Raw genomic sequence first — 22771 nt, forward strand, 5'->3', positions numbered from 1 at the left:
CGCCCTTTGGGTCATTTTCCAAGGGATAGGACATGGGCTATCAAGGTGAAAACCTCCTGTTCTTTCATGGGAGTGAAACCCATCCTATTGTTCATGTTTTAAAGGAGAAGCAGATGCCGCTCACCGTCAGTAATGCACTGAGAAGGCTGAATGGCAAGTTGGTTTAGCTGCTGGGTGAAACCTCTCTGAACCAGGTTGGCAAACTCTTAAGATGCGTCCAGGTCAGTCATACAGTTACCACACTGCCAGACTCTGTATCTGATCCCAGCTTTTAAACAGGATAACATCTTCAATCTGCAGGAAGGATAGAGGAGCTGAATATTATTTAAATAGAGAAATAGAGAAAGACAGCAGAAAGTTGCAGAACAGAGGCATCAGGGATTCCGCATGTGAATCACAAAATGTTAGCATCCAAACACAATGGATTGTAGGGAAGACAAATGGCATGTTGACCTTTGCTTCAAAGAGAACGGAGTATAAAAATAGGGAGGCTTTGCTAAAACTGTACAAGGCACTAATCAGACCACAGTTGAAATATTGTGAACAGTTCTGAGACCTTTATCTAAAGAAGGATATCCTGATATTGGAGACAGACCAGAGAATGCTCAGTAGGCTGTTACCAGGCATAGAGGGACTGATTTATGAGGAAGTTGAGCAGATTAGGCTTGAACTCATGGGAATATAGAAGAATGAGACCTTCATGAAACATAGAAGATTCTTAGGGAACTTCACAGGGTAGATGCAGAGAGGCTTTTTCCTGTTGTTGGAGATTCTCAGACCAAAGGACATAATCTCATAATAACGGATTTACATTTAAGACAGAGATAAGGAGAAATTTTCTGCTGAGTGTAATGAATCTGTAGAATTCTTTACTACAAAGGGCTATAAAGCAAGGTAAAATCACTATTGTGCCAGAGGACCATATGGCTGCTCTTTCATTAGAGAGAGACAACTGGTGGTTAGTTTAACCTGAGGGTCACTACAGAGCATGGGACCTTCACAATGAGCTCAGCCAGTTCAGGAACTGAACCCATTGTGTTGGTGTCACTCCACACTGCCGCCCAGATAGCTAAGCTAATGGACCATGACAGGAAGGCTTCGAGCATATGAATCTAAAGCTAATCAATGGATAAAATTAGAATTCACCAAGAGAGTAAAATGGTTAAACTGAAGGCTCTGTATCTGAATATACAAAGCATTTAAAATGAGGCAGACAAACTAAGAGTGCAAACAGAAATGACTAATTACTATCCGGTAACCATTTTAGATTCATGATTGCAGGATGATATGGAATGGGACCTGAACGTTGAAGGGTACAGGCCATAGTGATGTGATAAGAAAGTTTTAAAAAAGAATGGTGGTGAGGTGGCTCTGCTGCTTAATGATGGCATTAACACAATAGAGAGGGATGACCCAAGTTCAGGAAACGAACATATGGAAATAGTTTGGGTGGAAATGAAAAAGGCAAGAAGTATTTTGTGACCATGATGAACAGGTCCCAGCAGTAACCATACGGTCAGGACTTAAGTATATTTTAAAATAATTTTTAAAGTAATTTTAGTATAAAGGAAGAAATAATGAGAACTGATCAGAAAGGCATCACAATCAGAGGAGGTTTTAATTTGCATAACATCTGGAAAAATCAGATAAGAAAGAGTGGCCTAGATTAAATAGCCATGATGTGAAGATGCCACAATGTGTTGGACTTGGATGGACAAAGTCAGGAGTTACCGGACACCAGGTTATAGTCCAACAGGTTTATTTAAAATCACATGCTTTCAGAGTGCTGCTCCTTTACCTGACAAAAGGACAGCACTTTGAAAGCTTGTGATTTTAAACAAATCTGTTGGACCATAACCTGGTGTCGTGTGACTTCTCACTTAGATTAAGTATTTCATAAAATGTTTCTCAGATCAGCATGTTCTGGAGTTTAACAGAGAGGAGGTTGTACTAAACCTTGTACTGAATAGTGAGATAAGATTAAATAGTGATTTCAGAGTGAAGACTCCTGTAGTTAGCAGCAATCATAATATGATTGAATTTTACATGAAGTTTGAGAGAGAGGGGAGTCGGTCTGAAACCTTTTCATTAAAGAAGAGTTACGCCTGGAGTATTGTGTATGGTATTGGTCTCCTTATATCAGGAGGGATGTAATTGTGTTGAGGGCAGTTCAAAGAAGGTTTACTAGATTAATACTTGAAATGGGATGGTTCAGTTCTGTGGGAAGGGTGAGACAGGTTGAATAAGAGGTGACCTGTTTGAAAGATATAAAATCCTGAAGGGTATTGACAGGGTAGATGTGGAGAGAATGTACAACGGGGAGGTCACTATTTAAAAATCTCTTTTAACAGATCTGAGACAAGGATTTCTTCTCTGAGAGGTTGTGAGTTTTTTGAACTGTCTTCCTGAAAAGTTGATGGAAGCGGAGACCTTGTACATTTTTAACACAGAAGTAGACAGATTCTTGTTATGCAGAGGGGTGAAAGAATGTGGATTGAGGTGAAGAATCAGGCTCAAAGGCTGAATTACCAACTCTTGCTGTCGATCTGAATGTTCTTCTGTCCATACGACTGCAGACCGAGGTGGTTGAGTCTTAATAGCCATCTGGGCAATTCAGGATGTGCAATAAATGCTATTCTGGCCAATGGCACCCACATCCCATGACTGAACATACATAAGATTGTGTCATGTTTCTACTGAAATGTTTTTTTTAAATAATATACTTGCATAAATTTAAGCTTTAGCAATATTAGACATACACATAATAGTGGCAAACAGTAAATGGAATATGAAAGTGTAATTCAGAAAGTTTCAAATACAATAAAGTTCAAATTTCTAGTCTTCAACATGGCCATGATGCTTTGCAATGCATTGTTGTATTTATTAAATACCTCGTAGAAAACAACCTCCATTTGCTGATAAATAATTTGAGCTGCATTTGTGATCTTGGCTATAAGTTCATCCGAAAGCGAATGAACTGTGGTTTTAACCTGGCCCCACCATCAAGTAGCTCCTTGGGTTGGGTGAATGACTTTCCAGACGCTCTGTCCATACTACCTCGCAGGAAATGTGCCATCCTTACCCTGTCTGATCTAAATGTGATCCCAGATACGGACCAGCGTGTTTGACTCGTGACTCTACTTCCCTCTTAAAGGGCCTGGGCCAGCCTCTGAGCTGTATAAAACAACAAAACAGAATAGCAACTAAAGAGGGTGAGGAAGGTGGTTTATCTTCAGGGCCTCCTCAGGCAACGCCAAAAATATACTCACTTTCCAAGAACAGTTTTTTTTTAAAAAAAGAGTTCAATATCCTTAGCTTTAAGAAAAGGGAAACATCACCAAGATTGAAGTAAAGAAAATGCCTTCATTTGTGTTTAAGGCCAGTGGTAGATGTGCCTCATCGAATATTTCCAGCATTTCTACCCGTTAACGCAAGTTAAATTGCAAATAATGAAATCCCATAGTGAGTTCAGCAGGAGGCTTGCTTCTTTCGAGAGTGACAAGGAGGTGAACAGCATAGATGCATTTCAGGGGAAGGTGGATAATATCTGTGATGGAGGAAGGATATGCTGAGGCGGGATAGGCCTCATGAAGCACTTGGTCGATGGACTGATTGGCCTGAGTCTATGCTGTAAAATCCCCTGTTTAACACAGTTTTATGGAGGAAATGTAGAAGCAAGAGAATGCTGGAAATACGGGCTCACTAAACATGGTCCGAAATGTATATAAGTGTTGGGCAGTGTCCCCCACTTGGTAAAATGACACGTAGCCTGCCTCATAATCTAACTCCACCTGGAACCTGGTGTGCAACGGCTCCTTGATTATGTCGGTGTGTAGCCCATTGTGACTGGCTGTGAGGGTGCCATGATTCAGATGAATGCACCAGGCTTTGCTGGAGTTGGTCAGGTCTGAGCACTCGCCCTCCCTCGCTATACTCCCATATGCAATCCCTATGCCCCAGGCGATCCCTTCAGCCTGCACTACCCAGGAGTGATAACCCGAGGTGAAGCTCTGGCAACAGAGGATCTGGCGGTGGGTCCTGAACCTCTCTGGATTGGACGGGTATGGCTGCAGGTCATATCCGAACGTCAGAGAGCGGGCGTCCTCGGAGACTGTCAAGAACCAGTAGGCAGTTTTGGTGTCCAATGTGAGCTGTGCCCATTCACCTAAACAGGAGAGAGAAGCAGGTAACTGTTTTGATCTGTCACCTAACGTGCTAAGGTAATGTTCCCAGTTCCTTATCAGAATGAGGACTGCAGCACACCCGCAACAACCTGCATTTACATAGGGCTCTCAACATAGTAAAACCCCAACATACCTCAAGTGAGCAGAATTTGATACCAAGCCTCACAAAGAGATTTCTAGGACAGGTGATGAAATAATTGGGGAAAACTCTTCAGGTAAAGGGGAGAGAGGGAGATTTCAGGCTGATGATCTTCCATCAGAACATATTTCTGTGTTTCTCCTCAGAGGTGCTGCCTGGTCTGGAATGTGGAGTTGAGGATTATCAGATCTGCCACGGTCTCACCAAATGGTGCAGCAGACTCAAGGGGCTGAATGGCCTATTTCTGTCCTCTGTCTTACGGCGTTATGGACTTGTTGAGTTTAGCCAGCTCTCCATATGGATGCCTGCACTCAGATCCTCTTCAGTCCAGAACCTTTGATTTCTAGCTTGACCAAATGAGCCAACATGCAGTGGATGTAGAACAAGAGCATTTAGGTGGGCAGGAACCCGACACCGAAGTTACAAAAATTCTGGCTCAACCTCAGGAGGACGGGATAGGCAGCAAGTGAATGAAACCTGTGGTATTTGCTCCCAATACGTAACTGGAAGAGTGTTCTGCTCGTTCACCACCACTCCCCCCACCCAGCACAGAATGTTAGATAAGCAGTCTGACAAATAAAAGATATACCAAATAAAAACCAAAAGAAATGCAGATGTTGTAAATCAGGAGCAAAATCAAAGTTGCTGGAAAAGCTCAGTTCAACTGAACAGTTTTGAGATAACGGGAACTGCAGATGCTGGAGAATCCGAGATAACAAGGTGTGGAGCTGGATGAACACAGCAGGACGAGCAGCATCTCAGGAGCACAAAAGCTGACGTTTCGGGCCTAGACCCTTCATCAGTTTTTTTGATGAAGGGTCTCGGCCGAAAACGACAGCTTTTGTGCTCCTAAGATGCTTCTTGGCCTGCTGTGTTCATCCAGCTCCACACTTTGAACAGCTCTGAGGAAGGGTCACCGGACCCGAAACATTAACTCTGTTTTTTTCTTCACAGATGCTGCCAGACCTGCTGAGCTTTTCCAGCAGCTTCTGTTTTTGAAAAGATATACCAGACTGATTCTTGGGATGGCAGCGCAACATTTGAAGAGAGGCTGGATCAATGAGGATTATATTCACTGGAATTGAGAAGAATGATGGAGGATTTCATAAAAGCCTATAAAATTCTAACAGGACTAGACACAATAAATGCAGGAAGGATATTCCCAATGACTGAGGAATCCAGAACCAGGGGTCACAGCCTAAAGATAGAAATAGGCCATTTAGGACTGAGATGCGCAGAAATGTCTTCGGCCATAGAGTGGGTCGGGGGGGGGGGGGGGGGGAGGGGGGGTGCCTGTGGAATCCTTGACCGCAGAAAGGTATTGAGGCCAAAACATTTGAACATTTTCAAGAAGGAGTTAGATATAGTTCTTGGGGCTAAAGGATCTGAAGGGGACTGTGTTGGATGATCAACCATGATCATGTTGAATGGCAAAATAGACTTGGAGGGCCGAATGGTCTGCTCCTGCCGCTATTTTCTAAGATATTGGAGGCATTCATTCCAGAGAGGTGGTGGGTGGGTGTTGTCAGCACATCTGTTCCTCGAGGTTGAAAAGCAAGTTCTGTGAGCAATACTCCATAGGCCAAGCCAGAAGACAACTGACAATATGGATAGACGAACAGCAACTAGCCACCAAAGGACACAATTCCCACTTGTCTAACTACACACAGACGCCGAGGAACAAGAATTTGACTGGGATAACACATCCATAATCGCACAAGCCAAACTGAGACACGCCACAGAATTCCTGGAGGCCTGGTATTCTGACTGGAACTCCATCAACGAACACATTGAATTAGACACTTTGCACAAACTACTGAGAAACAGAACTAGAAGTGGTACCAAACACACCAACAAACTGAGACATATAAATAACAAGTGCGGCAGAAAACCAACAGGGTGACAAAACTTTTGCAGCCGAACCCACGTGCTCGACGAGCAAGTCTAAACCTCATCCACAACCTGAGCTACAAATCTTCTCGAACTTCTGGTAAGAGGCCGTGGGTACCTGCATAGGCCCCAGTTATGCCTCTCTCTTCATGCGGTAACGTGGAGCATTTCGTGTTCCAGTCTTATTCTGGCCCCCATCCACGACTCTTTCTTCAACATTTCAGCACTGTTGTTTTCATGGCCCTCAACCAGATCTGATCCGTCTCCCGCGTCTCCAGCCTCAAACCTTCTCTTCCCTCACACAACAGCAATAGGGTCCCCCTTATTCTCATCTACCATCCCACCAGCATCCACATCCAGAAGATCATCAGACACCATTTCCGTCACCTCCAGCAAGATACCACCACCAGATGCATATTCCCCTCCCCTCCTTTGTCCGCCTTGTGCAGGGACCGTTCCCTCTGGGACACCCTGGTCCACACTTCCTTCACCCCCAACACGTCCCCACAGACCTACAGCACTTAACCTGTAACCAGCGAAGGTGCAACACCTGCCCATTTACCTCGTCCCTCCCCACTATCCAAGGGCCCAAACATACCTTCCAGGTGAAGCAACACTTCACCTGCACTTCCCAGAATCTAGTCTTCTGCATTCGCTGCTCACAACGTGGTCTCCTCTATATTGGGGAAACAAAGCATAGATTGAGTGACTGCTTTGAAGGGTGTCTACACTCTGCTCGCAAAAAGACCCTGAACTACCTTTTGCCTGCCACTTTAAAGCACCACCCTGTTGTCTGGCCAACATCTCTGTCTCTGGCTTGCTGCAGTGTCCCAGCAAAGCTCAATGCAAGCTGGAAGAACAACACCTCATTGTCCACTTGGGGACCCTGCAGGCCCTCCGGAATCAATATCGAGTTCAATAATTTTAGGGCCTGAACTCTCCCATGTCCCGCTCCCTACCCTACATACCAGGCCTTGTTATCACATTGTCTGCCATTATGTACTTCCTATTGTTCGTCACTACCAGACCCCATTAACAACTACGCACCCTCCCAACCTGATTGTTAGCAATTTTGTCTATCCAACTGCTCTCCCTCTCTTCGGGTTCTATCCTATCGTTTACTCCCTACCCCATCCCCTTCCCTATTTTCTGCATATGAGCCACTATCTTCCCAGCTAACTTCAGTTCTGAGGAAGAGTCACTGGACCTGAAATGTTCACTCTGATGTTTTTCTTCACAGATGCTGCCAAACCTGCTGAGCTTTTCCAGCAACTTCTGTTTTTGGGCTCAAAAACTTTATCCTCTGTCTTACTAACTCACAATGGATCCCATGTGACTTAATCTTCTGGAACAGCCTACCATGAGGAACCTTATCAAATGCTTTAGTAAAGTCTGTGTAATGAGCATCTGCTGCCCTACCCTCATCAATCACCTTTGCCACTTCCTCAAAAAACTCAGTCAAATTTGTGAGACAAGACCTCTCCCCACTAAAGCTATTCTGACTCTCCCTAACAGGTCAATTCTTTTCCAAATGCAAGTAAGGACTTTCTCCAGTAACTTCCCTACCAATGATGTAAGGCTCACTAGGCAAAAATTTCCTGAATTTTCTCTGCTGTTTCTAAGAAGGGCAATTTTGGATATTCTCCAGTCTCCCAGGCCTCACCTGTGGCTAAAGAGGATCCAAAGATCTCTGTCAAGGATCCAGCAACCTACTCTCTTACCTCTCTCAGTATCCTGGGATAGATCTCATCGGGCCCTGGTGACTTATCTACCTTAATATCTTTCAAGTTGCCCAACGCCATCTCCTTAATATTGACATGCTTTAGAATATCAATTTTTCCTTCGTTAATCTCACCATCATCTATGTCCTTCTCCTGTTCTCCTTCTCCAGTCCAACATACTCATTAAGGGCGTCATCCACTTCCTCTGGCTCCACATATACATTTCCTTCTTTACTCTTGACTGGATCTACCTTTCTCCTGAGGTACCCTCTTGCTCCTAATGTACATATAAAATGCCTTGGGATTCTCCTGAATCCTATTTGCCAAGGAACATTTCGTGGCCCCTTCTAGCCTTCTGATTTTCTCATGCAACTGCTTTCCTGCTTCTTTCATATTCCCCGAGGGCTTTGTCTGATTTCTGTTTGCCAAACATTACGTATGCTTCCTTTATCGTTTTGACTAAACTTTTCAATATCTCTTGTCACCCAGAGTTCCTGAATCTTGCACTCCTGAATCTTCCTCTTATCTTTCACACACAGGAACACGCTGATCTTGAACTCTAATCAACTGCTCTTTAAAAGGTTCCCACATGTCAAATATTGATTTACCTTCAAACTGCCGCCCCAATCTGATTTCTCTAGTTACTGCCTAACACTATAATAATTAGCCTTCCCCCAGTTTAGAATTTTCACCCGAGGACTGTATCCATTGCATTGATAAAACTTGGAGAATTATGATCACTGTTCCCACAAGGTTCCACTGAAACTTTGATCACTTGGCCAGCCTCATTCCACATACCAACTCTACTATGAAATGGTGATAATAAAATGTGAGGCTGGATGAACACAGCAGGCCAAGCAGCATCTCAGGAGCACAAAAGCTGACGTTTCGGGCCTAGACTCTTCATCAGAGAGGGGGATGGGGTGAGGGTTCTGGAATAAATAGGGAGAGAGGGGGAGGTGGACCAAAGATGGAGAGAAAAGAAGATAGGTGGAGAGAGTATAGGTGGGGAGGTAGGGAGGGGATAGGTCAGTCCAGGGAAGACGGACAGGTCAAGGAGGTGGGATGAGGTTAGTAGGTAGATGGGGGTGCGGCTTGGGGTGGGAGGAAGGGATGGGTGAGAGGAAGAACAGGTTAGGGAGGCAGAGACAGGTTGGACTGGTTTTGGCATGCAGTGGGTGGAGGGGAAGAGCTAGGCTGGTTGTGTGGTGCAGTGGGGGGAAGGGACGAACTGGGCTGGTTTAGGGATGCGGTGGGGGAAGGGGAGATTTTGAAACTGGTGAAGTCCACATTGATACCATTAGGCTGCAGGGTTCCCAGGCAGAATATGAGTTGCTGTTCCTGCAACCTTCGGGTGGCATCATTGTGGCACTGCAGGAGGCCCATGAAGGGCATGTCATCAAGAGAATGGGAGGGGGAGTGGAAATGGGTTTGCGACTGGGAGGTGCAGTTGTTTGTTGTGAACTGAGCGGAGGTGTTCTGCAGAGCGGTCCCCAAGCCTCCACTTGGTTTCCCCAATGTAGAGGGAGCCACACCGGGTACAGTGGATGCAGTATAGCTCTGCTACTATGAAATGGTCCCTGCTTGCACTTTCTACATACTGTTTCTAGAAACTGTCCTGCATGTACCAGCTAACAAATTCTGCCCCATTTAAGCCCCTGGCACTAGGGGAGCCTAAGTCAATATTGAGGGAAGTTAAGATACTTACTACAACAACCCTGTTGTTTTTACATCATTTCATGATCAGCCTACATATGCGATTCTCTACCTCCTACTGGCTACTGGGAGGCCTATGTATAATCCTAAGGCCTAAGTAAAGTGACTGTAGGCCAGGCCAGCTAAGGATAGCAGATTACCTTCCCTGAAGGATATCAGTGAACCTAATGGGTTTTACAACAATCCAGCAGTTATATAGTCACCCTAACACCATCTTTTTATCCCATACTTCTGTTGAATTCAAATTTTAACATCTGCCATTGTGAGATTTGAAACCACGATCCCAGAGCATTCCTAGAATCCATACTATGTGGAAGCAGTCCATTTGGTCAGTGAGTCCATAGTGCCCCCTCTGAAGAGGATCCCACCCAAACCCACACCCCGATACTACCCCTGTAACCCCTCATTTCCCCATGGCTAACCCACCTGGCCTGCACAACCCATGACACTACGGGGCTATTTAGCATGGCCAATCCACCTAACCTGCACACCTTTGGAATTGTGGGCGTAACTGGAGGAAACCCACGCAGACACAGGGAGAAAGTGCAAACTTCAAGCCTACTGGGTTTCTAGTACAATAATATAACCAAGATGTCACTGGCTTCCCCTATGAAAAGTAAAGCAATTCCTGGGACTGTTTCAGGGCAGTCCAGGGTAAACCCTTTGCTACAGTCACTCATTCCATTTGTGAGCCAATTTAGTTGTCACTCTGGTTTCTGCTACAATGTTCTCCTGGATTTCCACTCACATTTCTTTGTGGATTTTTCAACTTCTTGTTAAACTTCAACCTGCTTGTTTCCAGTTACCAAAATAATCTCTACTTTGTATCTCATCCCATATCTGTTATTCTTGAAAATGTCTCATTTTTCCGACTGACTTCAGGAAGGGAATTTTATTTCATCTCCCCCTGGAACAGGGGCTTCCCTTTCAAAATAACCTGTTTGAGACAGAGATGAGGAGAAAATGTGGCCAAAAAGTAGAGGAAATGGAGTCTTACCTCAAGGTAGAGGTAGTAGATTTTTGATAAGCAAAGGGGATGAAAGACAAAAAAAGGTGGAGTAATTAGATATTATTGAATGAAGACAGAAATCATGGAGTAATTAGATCTTACTGAGTGGCATCTCAAGAGTCTATCCACCTCAGCTTGAAAATATTCAATTTACCCCACCTCCTGTGAATGTGAGTTCCTTTCGAGGAAGGGCCTGATCTCCTCACACCGTCAAAGCTGGGGATATGTCTCACTCTGGTCTCCATTGCGGAGCTTTGTGGAGATGCCCAGATTTCCAGCTGCACCCATTGCTGCTGTTGGGCAATCTCTCGAGGCCGAGATCTCCTGGATGGGGGAGAAATCCAATGCCCCCCACCACCGTTTCTACCACCCACTCAGTCCATATGAGGCAGGGATGGTCACTGCAGCTCAGTGTAAAATCCTACCAGTGGTTACTGTTGTAAAATCAAATGGAATTCAGAGTAGAAATAGGCCATTCAGCCCTGCTGTGCCATTTAATGTGATCATGGCTGATCCTCGATCCCAATTCCAGTTTTGCCTTCTCCATATAGCCCTTGATTCCTTTAAAGTCTAAAAATGATTCAAACACTTTCTGGAATATATTCAGTGACTAGGCCCTCACAACCTTCTGTAGCAGACCACCCTTTGAGTGAAGAAATCTTTCCTTATCTCAGTCCTAAATTATATCCTGAGACTGTGTCCCCGGTGCATCTCGTCTGTCCAGCCTTGTTAAAATTTTATGCATTTCAACCAGACTCCCCTCTCATCATTCTAAACTCTAGCAAATGCAGGTCCAGTGAAACCAATCTCTCCTCATACGACAGTCCAGCCATCCCCAGTATTAGCCAAGGATATATAACAGGCATTCTGAGCACAGCAAGCTCCCACAAGTAGCAACATGCTAACAAGTAAATAACCTGTTTCTTGACATGCTGAATGAGGGATAAGCATTACCCAAGACACCAAGGAAAATGTTTCTCTGAAATACTGCCGCAGGATCTTCAACGTTCATTTGAGAGGAACCTCTGTTTAGCACCTAGGCAGACAGCAGCATCGTCAATGGTGCAGCACTCCCTCGGTGCCGGGCGTTCAAGTGTCAAAAGTTGTGTTTAAGTGTCAGGGGGAACCTGATCCCTCCTTCACCTTCTAAATTTGGATGTGACTCTCCAACCAACTGAAGCAGAGCTGACAATTCACCAGCTCCCAAGTGAAAAAGTGGAGCTGAAGCCCAAGGCTGGCCATGGTCAAAAAGGCAGAGCAGTTTGAATGGGCCAAATGGTCTACTCATTCTTCCATTCTAGTGTTCAGTGGGACAAACCAACTCTTCGAAAAGCCAACATTAACCTAACAGGCCAAATGGTGCTTTGGTCTCTACTGGTTTAGGATCTTTTTGTAACTTTTTTTTACACTCATAGGATGTGGGTGTCTTTGGCTGGCCCTGTCCCTAGTTGCCCTTGAGAAGGTGAGCTGCCTTCTTAAACCACTGCAGTCCATGTGCTGTAGGTTGATCCACAATGCCCTTTGGGAGGGAATTCTAGGATTTTGACCCATTGACAGTGAAGGAATGGCGATATATTTCCAAGTCACGATGGTTAGTGGCTTAGAGGGGAATCGTAGAATGGAAGCATTCAGCCCCATTGAGAAACACCATTGAAAATGGAGGAGACAGTCTGTCTGTGTCTACAAATCTATATCTATCTCTGTCTGACTGGCTGTTTCCATGAATGTTTCTGCCTCTGCTTGAGTCTGTCTCCTTTCTTTCACTGTTCAAGGACGCTGCCCAGATGTGAACAGATGGTGGGATCTTTAACTTTTTTCCAGGTTTCAACTGCTTACCTATCATGTTCAATATAATCGAGTAGTATGCCATCGATTTATCGATCAGCACCTTGACTTGCTCAGATATAGAACGAATGTTCAACGAATCCCTCTGATCAATCAGTGTTTTTTGGTTCTGAAGCTCTGTTGCCCTGAAATAGAGGAAGAAGCATTGACTTTGTTTCAAACAAGAGCAACGTGTATTTATACTTTCAAACTGGTCCAAGGTGTTCCACAAAAATAAGGCCAGGTTCAATTTGATGGCAAGCGACTTTTTTTTGGAGATGCTGTGCAGAATCAGAGAGTGAGACCGCAGAATCTGATTTGCCCCATTGTATCTGTGAAAGCTCCTTCAGAGCACACTCACCACATCACACTGCTCTGTCTCCATAGCCCTGTGTCCATTTCCATTTCCCTTTGGAAGTGGTGATCAACTTCACTTTGCAGGTAGGGTATTCCAAATTAACAAACAATCTAATTGATTTTTGTTTAAAAATTCACTCACAGGACCTGGGTGTTGCTGGCTGTACCAGCATTTATTGCCCATCCTTAGCTGACCATGAGAAGGTGGTGATGAGCTAAATAACATACTTTGATTGATTTGTAGGATGCATGACTGGCAAGACTGGCATTTACTGCTCATCCTGACAAGATATGCCAAGGCACCTGCATGAACCACAGTGGTCCTTCTACTGTGAGTACAGCCATAGAGCTATAGGGCCACAACTCCTGGACTTTTGTCCTCGTGACCGTGAAGGAAGATCAAGAAGGAAATTCCAATTCAGTTCCAATCAGGAAAACTGACATCCTCACCAATCTACCAATGCTTTTGTCCATGGCAATATCGGTGGGAGTGGCGCCACACAATTAATATGGAGCTACTGTCCCATCTTCCCCTTGAGGATACCTTCCATTGCTCTGTGCACCATTGCCACCCCGTGGAATGAATGAGTCCAGCAACTCAAAATTTGGCATGCATGATGTAGCAGCAACAGGACTATATTTGACTACAGTCTGTAACCTCACGGCCTGCCATAGCCCCCACACTATTACCATCAAGATGGGGATATTAGTCATGGTTCAATGATAAGGGCAAGAAAGTGCTAGGAGCAACACCACAGATGTTGGGGTAGAAGTAGGCCATTCAGTCCATCAAATCATTCAATGACCTGACAATCCTCCACTCCACTTTCCTGTCTTTTCCCCATAACCCTTCCTAATTAAAAATCCGTCTGTCTCAGCCTTGAATATACTTAACAACCCAGCCTCAACTGCCCTCTGTGGTAAAGAATTCCACCGATTCACTACCCTCTGAGAGACAAAAATTCCTCTTCATCTCTGCCTTAAATGGCGTCCCTAAAAATGAGGTGTCACCCTGGTGAAGTATCAAACAGGACTACTCACATAGCAACTAGCACAAGCAGCAAGTGATAGACAGAGCTAAGCGACCCCACAACCAACAGATCAGATCTAAGCTCTGCAGTCTGGCCACATCCTGTTGTGAATGTGGTGATGAATAATTAAACAACTCACTGGAGGAGGAGGCTCCACAATATCCCCATCCTCAATGATGGAGGAGCCCAGCACATCAGTGCAAAAGATCAGGCTGAAGCATTTGCAGCAATCTTCAGCCAGAAGTGCCAAGTGGATGATCTATCTCAACCTCATCCAGGGGTCCCCAGCATTGCAGATACCAGTATAACAAAGTGTGGAGCTGGATGAACACAGCAGGCCAAGCAGCATCTCACGAGCACAAAAGCTGACGTTTCGGGCCGAGACCCTTCGCCCAAAATGTCAGCTTTTGTGGTCCTGTGATGCTGCTTGGCCTGCTGTGTTCATCCAACTTCACACTTTGGTATCTCGGATTCTCCAGCATCTGCAGTTCCCATAATCTCTGATTACAGATACCAGTCTTCAGCCAATTCAATTCACTCCACGTTATATCAAGAAATGTTCGAAGGCACTGAGGACTGCCAAGGCTAGAGGCCCTGGCAACATTCGGCAATAGTGCCGAAGGCTTGTGCTCCAGAATTTGCTGCTCCCCTATTCAAGGTGTAGAGCTGGATGAACACAGCAGGCCAAGCAGCATCAGAGGAGCAGGAAGGCTGACGTTTCGGGTTGAGAACCTTCTTCAAACAAATACTCCCGTAGCCAAGCTGTTCCAGTGCAGTTACAACACTGGTATCTACCCGAAAATGTCCCAAGTATGTCTTGTGCATTAAAACCCAACCTGGCCAGTTACCATCTCATCAGTCTCCTCTCGATCATCAGTAAAGTGGTGGAAGGTGTCAGCAACAGTGCTATCAAGCTCTGTGCTAACAGCTCAGCCAGAACCTGCTCAGTGACACCCGTTGAGGAAAGGGTTTCCTTTTGGAGCTTCTTCCTGTTACTGATTTAATTGTCCACCACTTTTAATGATCGGGTCTGACAGAGTGTACTGTTCATTTTGGGATCACCTAACCTTGACTGCCTCCATGTTAGTCCTATTTGGGGGCCTCACAAAGTCAACACCTCATCTTCAGGTATGCCTGGTACTGTTGTTGGCATGCCCTCCTGCTCTCTCCGTTGATCCCCTGGCCTGATGGTAATGGTTGAGTGGGGGATATGCCAGGCCATGCGATTGCAGATTGTGCTGGAGTACAGTTCTGCTGCTGGTGATAGCCCACAGTGCCTCACGGATGCCCAGAGTTGAGTTACGAGATTGGTTCAAAGTCTGTCCCCATTTTGTGCAGTGATAGTGCCACACCACACAATGGAGGGTATTCTCGATGTGAAGGCAGAACCACGTCTTCACGAGGGCTGTGCAAACACTTGATAACCTCTGCACCTGTTCCAGTGGTCCAGGGCACAGTCCTGAGCACTAACTCAGTACTAACTGTTCAACTAAAGGAAACTTACTTGGAAAGGAGCTGTTTAGATTTCTGTAGGGGAGAAAGAAAAAGAGGTTAGAGCATTAAGTCATCACACTGAAATAAAAGAACGTTAGTCTCATATTAAAGTTATGAGACCCAGAGTAAGTGGTGGTCGTATGGTCAAAGTTCCTTTATAATCATTCACAGAATACGAGTTCTGCTGTCCAGCACTTTTTGCTCATGCCAAGTTACCCCACAAGATCATTGGGTGGCATGGCAGTTCAGTGGTTAGCACTGCTGCTTCGTGGTGCTAGAGACCCAGGTTCAATCCCAGCTTCAGGGGCCTGTCTGCGTGGCGTTTGCACATTCTCCCTGTGTCTGCGCAGGTGGTCTGGTTTCCTCCCACAATCCAAAGGTGTACAAGTTGGGTGATTGGCCATGCAAAATTGCCCCGTAGTGTGCACGCTAGGTGGGTTAGCCTTGGGAAATATGGGGTTGCAGGGATAGGGTTGGAATGTCCTTCAGTGGGTGAGTGTAGACTTGATTATGCTGAATGGCCTGTAGCTGCACTGTTGGCATTCTATGATTCACTGGGGCAGTTAAGGTTCAATTATTGGGTCTGGAATTACATATGTAACACCAGGCAAGGATGGCAGATTTCCTTCCTAGAGGGTCACTCATGAACCTGAGGTGGCACTGGGTCACGTGTGATTCTCCAGCATTGTCCACAAGCACAATACAAACCTCAATGTGTAATCATAGCAACACCAGGACCTGCCTGTTAACATAAAAATAAGCTTTTATGGTCGCATTAAATTTTGTGAGCTGACAATAAGTGTAGCCTGTACAGCTTTAATATACCAGTGGGTTGCAAATGACAAGTCAATGCATGTACAATATTCAGGTCAAAGCAGGCTAAAGATTAGGGAAGCTTTTGTGCTCCTGAGATGCTGCTTGGCCTGCTGTGTTCATCCAGCCTCACATTTTATTATCTTGGAATCTCCAGCATCTGCAGTTCCCATTATCTCTAAAGATTAGGGAGTAAGTTTAGTAAATTTATGCAGACATAATGCAGACCCCAATTAAAGCTGGACATTTTATTCCTTACTTTTAAACACATTTTGCATTTTATATATAATTACATATTGAAAACTAATAGCAATTCAGGAGGCAGAATTGGTTAGACTGTAAGCATTTTTCTGCAGCAAATGGAGAGATAATAGCTGGAGCAACATAGCAGCTGTGGTGCCATCTCTGGTAAGAGGCCATAATTACACTGTGACAAGTTGACATTGCCAGTTTCCATTATAAATTTGGACAAAGGGAATTTAAAAATATTGATGCAAAATTGTGAACTGGAAGAACAAGTTCAAATTTGTACGCAGAAAATAAGCATTTATTCCAACAACATTTAGTTGACCTCCCATGGTATTACATTTGAGAGGAAAACCATGTCTAATTTTCAGACATATATATGCTACTGTTTAGAGTTACAGTTGCCATTTTGAGGTCAATTTTGTCTTCAATGTATATGTTTGCATTACAAATTCCAATGGTCACATGCCTCAATCAACTTGCCTTGCTGTAATTACTACATGTAACCAGTGATGGCAGTAAAGTGCCCCCTTTGATAGGAGGACAAGTTTACAAAGATGGCTTCCATGCTAAATATGGCACTGGCAGATATTCGGTACCTGAAAAAATGACAGACGATCACTTTGTGTCAGACTCTGTGCCTCGTCGTCTAACAGTTTGATCAAATCCATCTTCTCGTTTAATGTCTTGGAGCAGTTGCTGCTCTGATCTGCCAGTCGAATTCCTTCCTCATCAATCAGCTTCAGTACACTCTCTTCATCTTCTTCCAGGTTCTTCCTCCACTCAGAGAACTTCTTTGATATGTTTCCTTGCAGTCTCTTGATTTGCATCTGAAATCCCAATTCATGATCAGATTGTAAGATGTAATTCAAACGCTGTTTGAGTTCGATGGAGGGAAGCTGTTTCCTGGTGCTGGGGAACGGCCGAAACATGAGTCGGGGGTGACGGTCAGCATTAAAATTAGAGCTAGATTCTTCAGCGGTGAGATCAGGAAGCAGTGCTTCATGCAAAGGGTAGGGAAAACTAGGGCTGCTCACCTCCAAAACAATGTGGTGGTCCTGTGAAAAAGATCACTGGCCTAAAACATAGTCACTGTTTTTCTCTTGCCTCAGATGTTGCCTGAAATGTTGGCAATTTCTAGCTATTGCTGTTTTTATTTCAGTTTTCCAACATCTGCAATAATTAGCTTCAAATGCTGCTGTAGCAACTAGAGGAAATTAAATTCTATAAAATAGTGAAGCTGGAATAGTTTTGATAGACTTAGTAATAACGACCATTTTTATTTCCTTTCTTCATTCAAGGAATGAGGGCATCTCTGGCTCAGCAGCATTTATTGCCCAGAGGGCAGTTAAGAGTCAACCACATTGCTGTGGGTCTGGAGTCACATGTAGGCCAGACGAGGTAAGGATGGCAGCTTCCTTCCCTGAAGGACATTAGTGAACCAGATGGGATTTTCTGACAATCGACAATGGATGCATGATGGTGGCACGGTGGCTCAGTGGTTAGCGCTGCTGCCTCACAGCACCAGGGACCCAGGTACAATTCCACCCTCAGGTGACTGAGTGGAGTTTGCACATTCTCCCGGTGTCTGCGTGGGTTTCCTCCGGGTGCTCCGGTTTCCTCCCACAGTCTGAAGATGTGCAGGCTAGGTGGATGGCCATGCTAAATTGCCCGTAGTGTTCAGGGGTATGTAGATTGGGTGGGTTATAGGGGGATAGGTCTGGGTGGGATGCTCTGAGGGTCGGTGTGGACTTGTTGGGCCAAAGGGCCTGTTTCCACACTGTAGGGATTCTATGATCATCATTAGACTTTTAATTCCAGATATTTTATTGAATTCAAATTCCATCATCTGCCATGTTGGGATTCGAATGCACGTCCCCAGAATGCTATGATGGAGCTACTGATTCTTGCAACAACCTATCTTGTATAAAAATATCATTTAGGGAAGGAAATCTCAGCCTTTACCCGGTCTGACCTACACTCGAGCCCAATGTGGCTGACTGTGAACTACCATGGCGCAGCAATTGCTCAGCTGATAGTTGGTTAGCTCAGTTAGCTGGACAGCTCATTTGTGACGCAGTGTCATGCCAATGACACGTTCGATTCCTGCACCAGCTAAGGTTACCATTAAAGTTACACCTTCTCAACTGCTTCCCCTTAGCCAAAGTGTGGTAACCCTCACGTTAAACCGGTTGTCTTTCTCCAGTGAGAGTGCAGCCTCACAGGGACATGGATAAGTGTGGACCCCAGGGGCTTACCACATATTCTTGAAGAAAGTTAGGGCAACACATTCTGACCTGGCCAGGGATGCCCACTTTCTGTGGAAAAGACAAAATCTCAGTGCTACACGTTACTCAATTCAGTCAGTCCACTAAAAGGAGGCTGGTTTCCACTGGAACAACAAGGTGTGGAGCTGGATGAAGACAGCAGGCTAAGCAGCAGCAGAGGAGCAGGAAAGCTGACGTTTCGGGCCTAGACCCTTCTTCAAAAATGGGGGAGTTGAAGGGGATTCTGAAATAAATAGGGAGAGGGGGGACGCGGATGGAAGATGGATAGAGAAGATAGGTGGAGAGGAGACAGACAGGTCAAGGAGGCGGGGATGGAGCCAGTAAAGGTCGGGAGTTAGGGAGGGGGTAGGTCGGTCCAGGGAGGACGGGCAGGTCAAGGAAATGGGATGGGGTTAGTAGGTAGGAGATGGGTGAGGCTTGAGGTGGGATGAAGGACAGATTAGGGAGGCGGGAATGAGCTGGGCTAATTTTGGGATGCACTTGGGGGACGGGAGATTTTGAAACTGGTGAAGTCCACATTGATACCATTGGGCTGCAGGGTTCCCAAGCGGAATATGAGTTGCTGTTCCTGCAACCTTCAAGTGGCATCATTATGGCACTGCAGGAGGTCCAGGATGGGGGAGTTGAAATAGCTCGTGACTGGGAGGTGCAGTTGTTTATTGTGAACCAAGTGTAGGAGTTCTGAAAACGGTCCCCAAGCCTTCACTTGGTTTCCCCAATGTAGAAGAGGCCACATCTGGAACAGCAGATGCAGTGTTTCACATTAGCAGATGTGCAGGTGAATATCTGTTTGATGTGGAAAGTCTTCTTGGGGCCTGGGATGGGGGTGAGGGGGGAGGTTGGGGGTAGGTGTAGCACTTCCTGCGGTTGCAGGGGAAAGTGCCGGGTGTGGTGGGGCTGGAGGGGAGTGTGGAGCAGACAAGGGAGTCACAGAGACAGCAGTCCCTCTGGAAGGCAGTTAAGGGTGGGGAGGGAAAAATGTCTTTGGTGGTGGGGTCAGATTGCAGATGGCAGAAGTGTCGGAGGATGATGCGTTGGATCTGGAGGTTGGTGGGGTGGTATGTGAGGATGAGGGGTTTCTGTTTTGGTTATTATAATGGGGAGGGGGTGTGAGGGTTGCATTGCAGGAAATACGAGAGACACAGTCGAGGGTGTTTTCGACCACTGTGGACGGAAAGTTGCAGTCGTTGAAGAATGAGGACCTCTCCACCCTAGTCTGCTTTCCAGGAAGACCACTCTTTCCGTGACTCCCTTGTCCGCTCCACACTCCCCACTAGCCCCACTACCCCTGGCACTTTTCCCTGCAATATTGGAATACTCCATTCAGTTCTGGCCTCCCTGCTGTGGGAAGAATGTTGTGTAACTTGAAAGGGTGAAGAAAAGATTTACAAGGATGTTGCCAGGGTTGGAGGGCTTGAGCTACAGGGAGAGGCCGGATAGGCTGGGAATTTCTTTCCCTAGAGCATCAGAGGCTGAAGGGCAACCTTGTAGAGGTTTCTAAAATCATGAGGGGCATGGAAAGCCGCAGTCTCTTTCCAAAGGTAGGGAAGTCCAAAGCTGGACGGCATAGGTTTAAGGTGAGAAGGGAAAACTTTAAAAGGGACCTGAGGAGCAATTTTTTCACACAGAGTGTGGTGTAGGTATGGGAATGAGTGGCCAGAAGAAGTGATCGTGATGGGTACAATTACAACACTTAAAAGACATTTGGACAAGTACATGAACAGGAAAGTTTGAGGTATATGGGCAAATGCAGGCAAATGGGACTGGTCTAGTTTAGGAAACCTGTTCAGCATGGGTGAGTTAAACTGAAAGCTCTGTTTCTGTGCTGTACAGCTCCATGGCTCTCTGACTCAATGAATGCTATTTGCAACTTGTCGGCCCAAGGCTGGACATTGTCCAGATCTTGATGCATTTGAGCATGGACTGTTTTAGTGTCTATTTATTTATTCAGAGGAGTCGCAAATGCTGCTGAACACTGTGCAATCATCAGCAAACATTCCCACTTCCACTTTATCAGGATTTTCTGAGATGGAGCCATATCAAAGGTTATGCAGAAAATAAGAGCTCATGGTGTAGGGTGTAACATATTAGCTGCTAGCAGAAAAGTGAAATATGTGAGATGCACGTGTGTTCATGCGTATCAAAATGTAGGTGTGCATGCAAGTGTGTATTTGTGTGCATATGAATGTGAGTGTGTACGTACAATTATTTGTGCATGTGAATGTGTGCCTGTGTGTGTATATGTGTCTGTTTGTGTGCATGTGTGTGTGTGTATGCCTGTCTGTCTGTTTGTGTGTGTGTCTGTGTCTGTGCACATGTGTGTATCTGTGTATATGTGTCTTTGTATATGTATGTGCATGTGTGTCTGTATATGCATGAGCGTGTCTGTGTGGATGTATGTGTGTATATGTGTCTGTGTATATCTGTGTCTGTATGTGTGTCTGTGCCTGTGTGTGTCGTTGTATATGTATGTGTGTGTGCGTCTGTCTGTGTATGTGTGTGTGTCTATATATGTGTTGTTGTCTGTATGTGTGTGTGTATGTGTGTGTATATAGGTCTGTGTGTGTGCACATGTGTGTGTGTGCATATCTGTGTGTCTATGTGCTTGTGTGTGTGTTTCTGTGTATATGTGTGTGTCTGTATGTGTGTGTTCGTTTGTATATGTGTGTGTCTGTGTATGTGTCTGTGTGTATGTATATGGATATATGTGTATATGTGCCTGTGTGTGTCTTTGTATAGGTCAGTGTGTGTGTGTGTGTGTGTGTGTCTGTCTGTCTGTCTGTGTATATGTGTGTGTGTCTGTATGTGTGTATGTGCATGTGTCTCTATGTGTGTGTGTATCTGTAAGTGTGTGTCTGTGTATGCATGTGTATATGCCTGTGTATATCTAGGTGTGTGTGTGTGTCTGTGTGTGTGTATCTGTGTATGTGTATACATGTCTGTCTGTGTGTGTGTGTGTATACATGCTTGTGTGTGTGTGTGTGTATACATGTCTGTGTGTGTGCACGCACATGTGTGTGTACCTTCAATTCATCTTCTGATTTTTGGAGATCCTGATATTTGAAGTGATAACTCTGTTGAGTTTGCAGAATACTCCTCACTCTGTTTAGTAGTTTTCCCTGCAAAGAAAGTAAATAATACTTCTAGTGAACTTTAATGTAAGCCATGATTAATTTCTCTTCACTGACTCTCGTACAATAGAAACAGCATTTAGGGATACCCGTCAGGGCTACCAACTCTCCAGAATTGGCCGGGGACTCCATGCTATCTCAGTTTAAAAAAAGACCTCAAGAGAAATAACAAAAATTGGATAAGATCTTCCCATTTCCATGATCACTTTTCTCTTAATAATACGTAACACAATATAGTAATAAACAGATGTTTCAAAGATCATTGAGTAGACAGTCTTCATTCCACTCAGTTCATTCCAAACTTGAAGGGAAATTAAGGTTAATGAAAGAAGACACATTATTTACATGGAATCAAGCCTGTGGTTTACATCTGATTAAGGGATACCTTTGTCTGTGGATTCCTTCTCCTATTAAGGTCACCATCTGTGAAAGACACCCCTTCCTCCAGAAAGAGCACGTTCAACTGCTCCAGCTGCTCTGCTCGGTGCCCTCTCTCACCATCGCCACCTACTGCTGGAGGTTCCATTACAATAAATTGAATGACACATTAATAACATATTTATTTGGGAATTTAAGACAATCAGGATGGCTAAAGATGTTTCTTGCTTTCTAATTGGCTGTGGGAAGGCAGAGCATCATGAGGATTGAACAAACATAGAAGTTGCTGGAAAAGCTCAGCAGATCTGGCAGCATCAGGTAGGAGGGAAGTGATAAGGTAAAGAAATTGTATCTCTTGTTAAGCGGAAGAGGGAGGCTTATGTGACGATGAGACGAGATGGTTCAGATGAGGCGATGGAGAGTTACGGATTAGCTAGGAAGGATTTAAAGAGAGAGTTAAGAAGAGCAAGGGGGGGGGGTGCATGAGCAGACATTACCAGGTAGAATAAAGGAGAACCCCTAAAGCTTTCTTTAGGTATGTGAGGAATAA

At 45.0% G+C, this 22771-nt stretch overlaps 1 protein-coding gene across 1 annotated transcript in view; it reads right to left on the bottom strand.

Moving 5' to 3' along the window:
* Positions 1-2897: 2897 nt before the first annotated feature.
* The window catches only part of LOC125462966 (E3 ubiquitin-protein ligase TRIM7-like), a 28667-nt gene continuing 8793 nt past the window's right edge, over positions 2898-22771 (bottom strand). Inside the window, exons 2-6 of the mRNA XM_048553528.2 lie at positions 21736-21831; positions 17024-17254; positions 15376-15398; positions 12496-12629; positions 2898-4165 (exon numbers count right to left, since the gene is read on the bottom strand). Of these exons, the coding sequence (XP_048409485.2) occupies positions 3645-4165; positions 12496-12629; positions 15376-15398; positions 17024-17254; positions 21736-21831 (1005 nt within the window). The 3' untranslated portion in view covers positions 2898-3644. The remainder of the gene's footprint in view (positions 4166-12495; positions 12630-15375; positions 15399-17023; positions 17255-21735; positions 21832-22771) is intronic.

The sequence above is a fragment of the Stegostoma tigrinum genome, chromosome 2, assembly GCF_030684315.1.
Source record: "Stegostoma tigrinum isolate sSteTig4 chromosome 2, sSteTig4.hap1, whole genome shotgun sequence".
In the NCBI taxonomy this organism is placed as follows: Eukaryota; Metazoa; Chordata; class Chondrichthyes; order Orectolobiformes; family Stegostomatidae; genus Stegostoma; species Stegostoma tigrinum.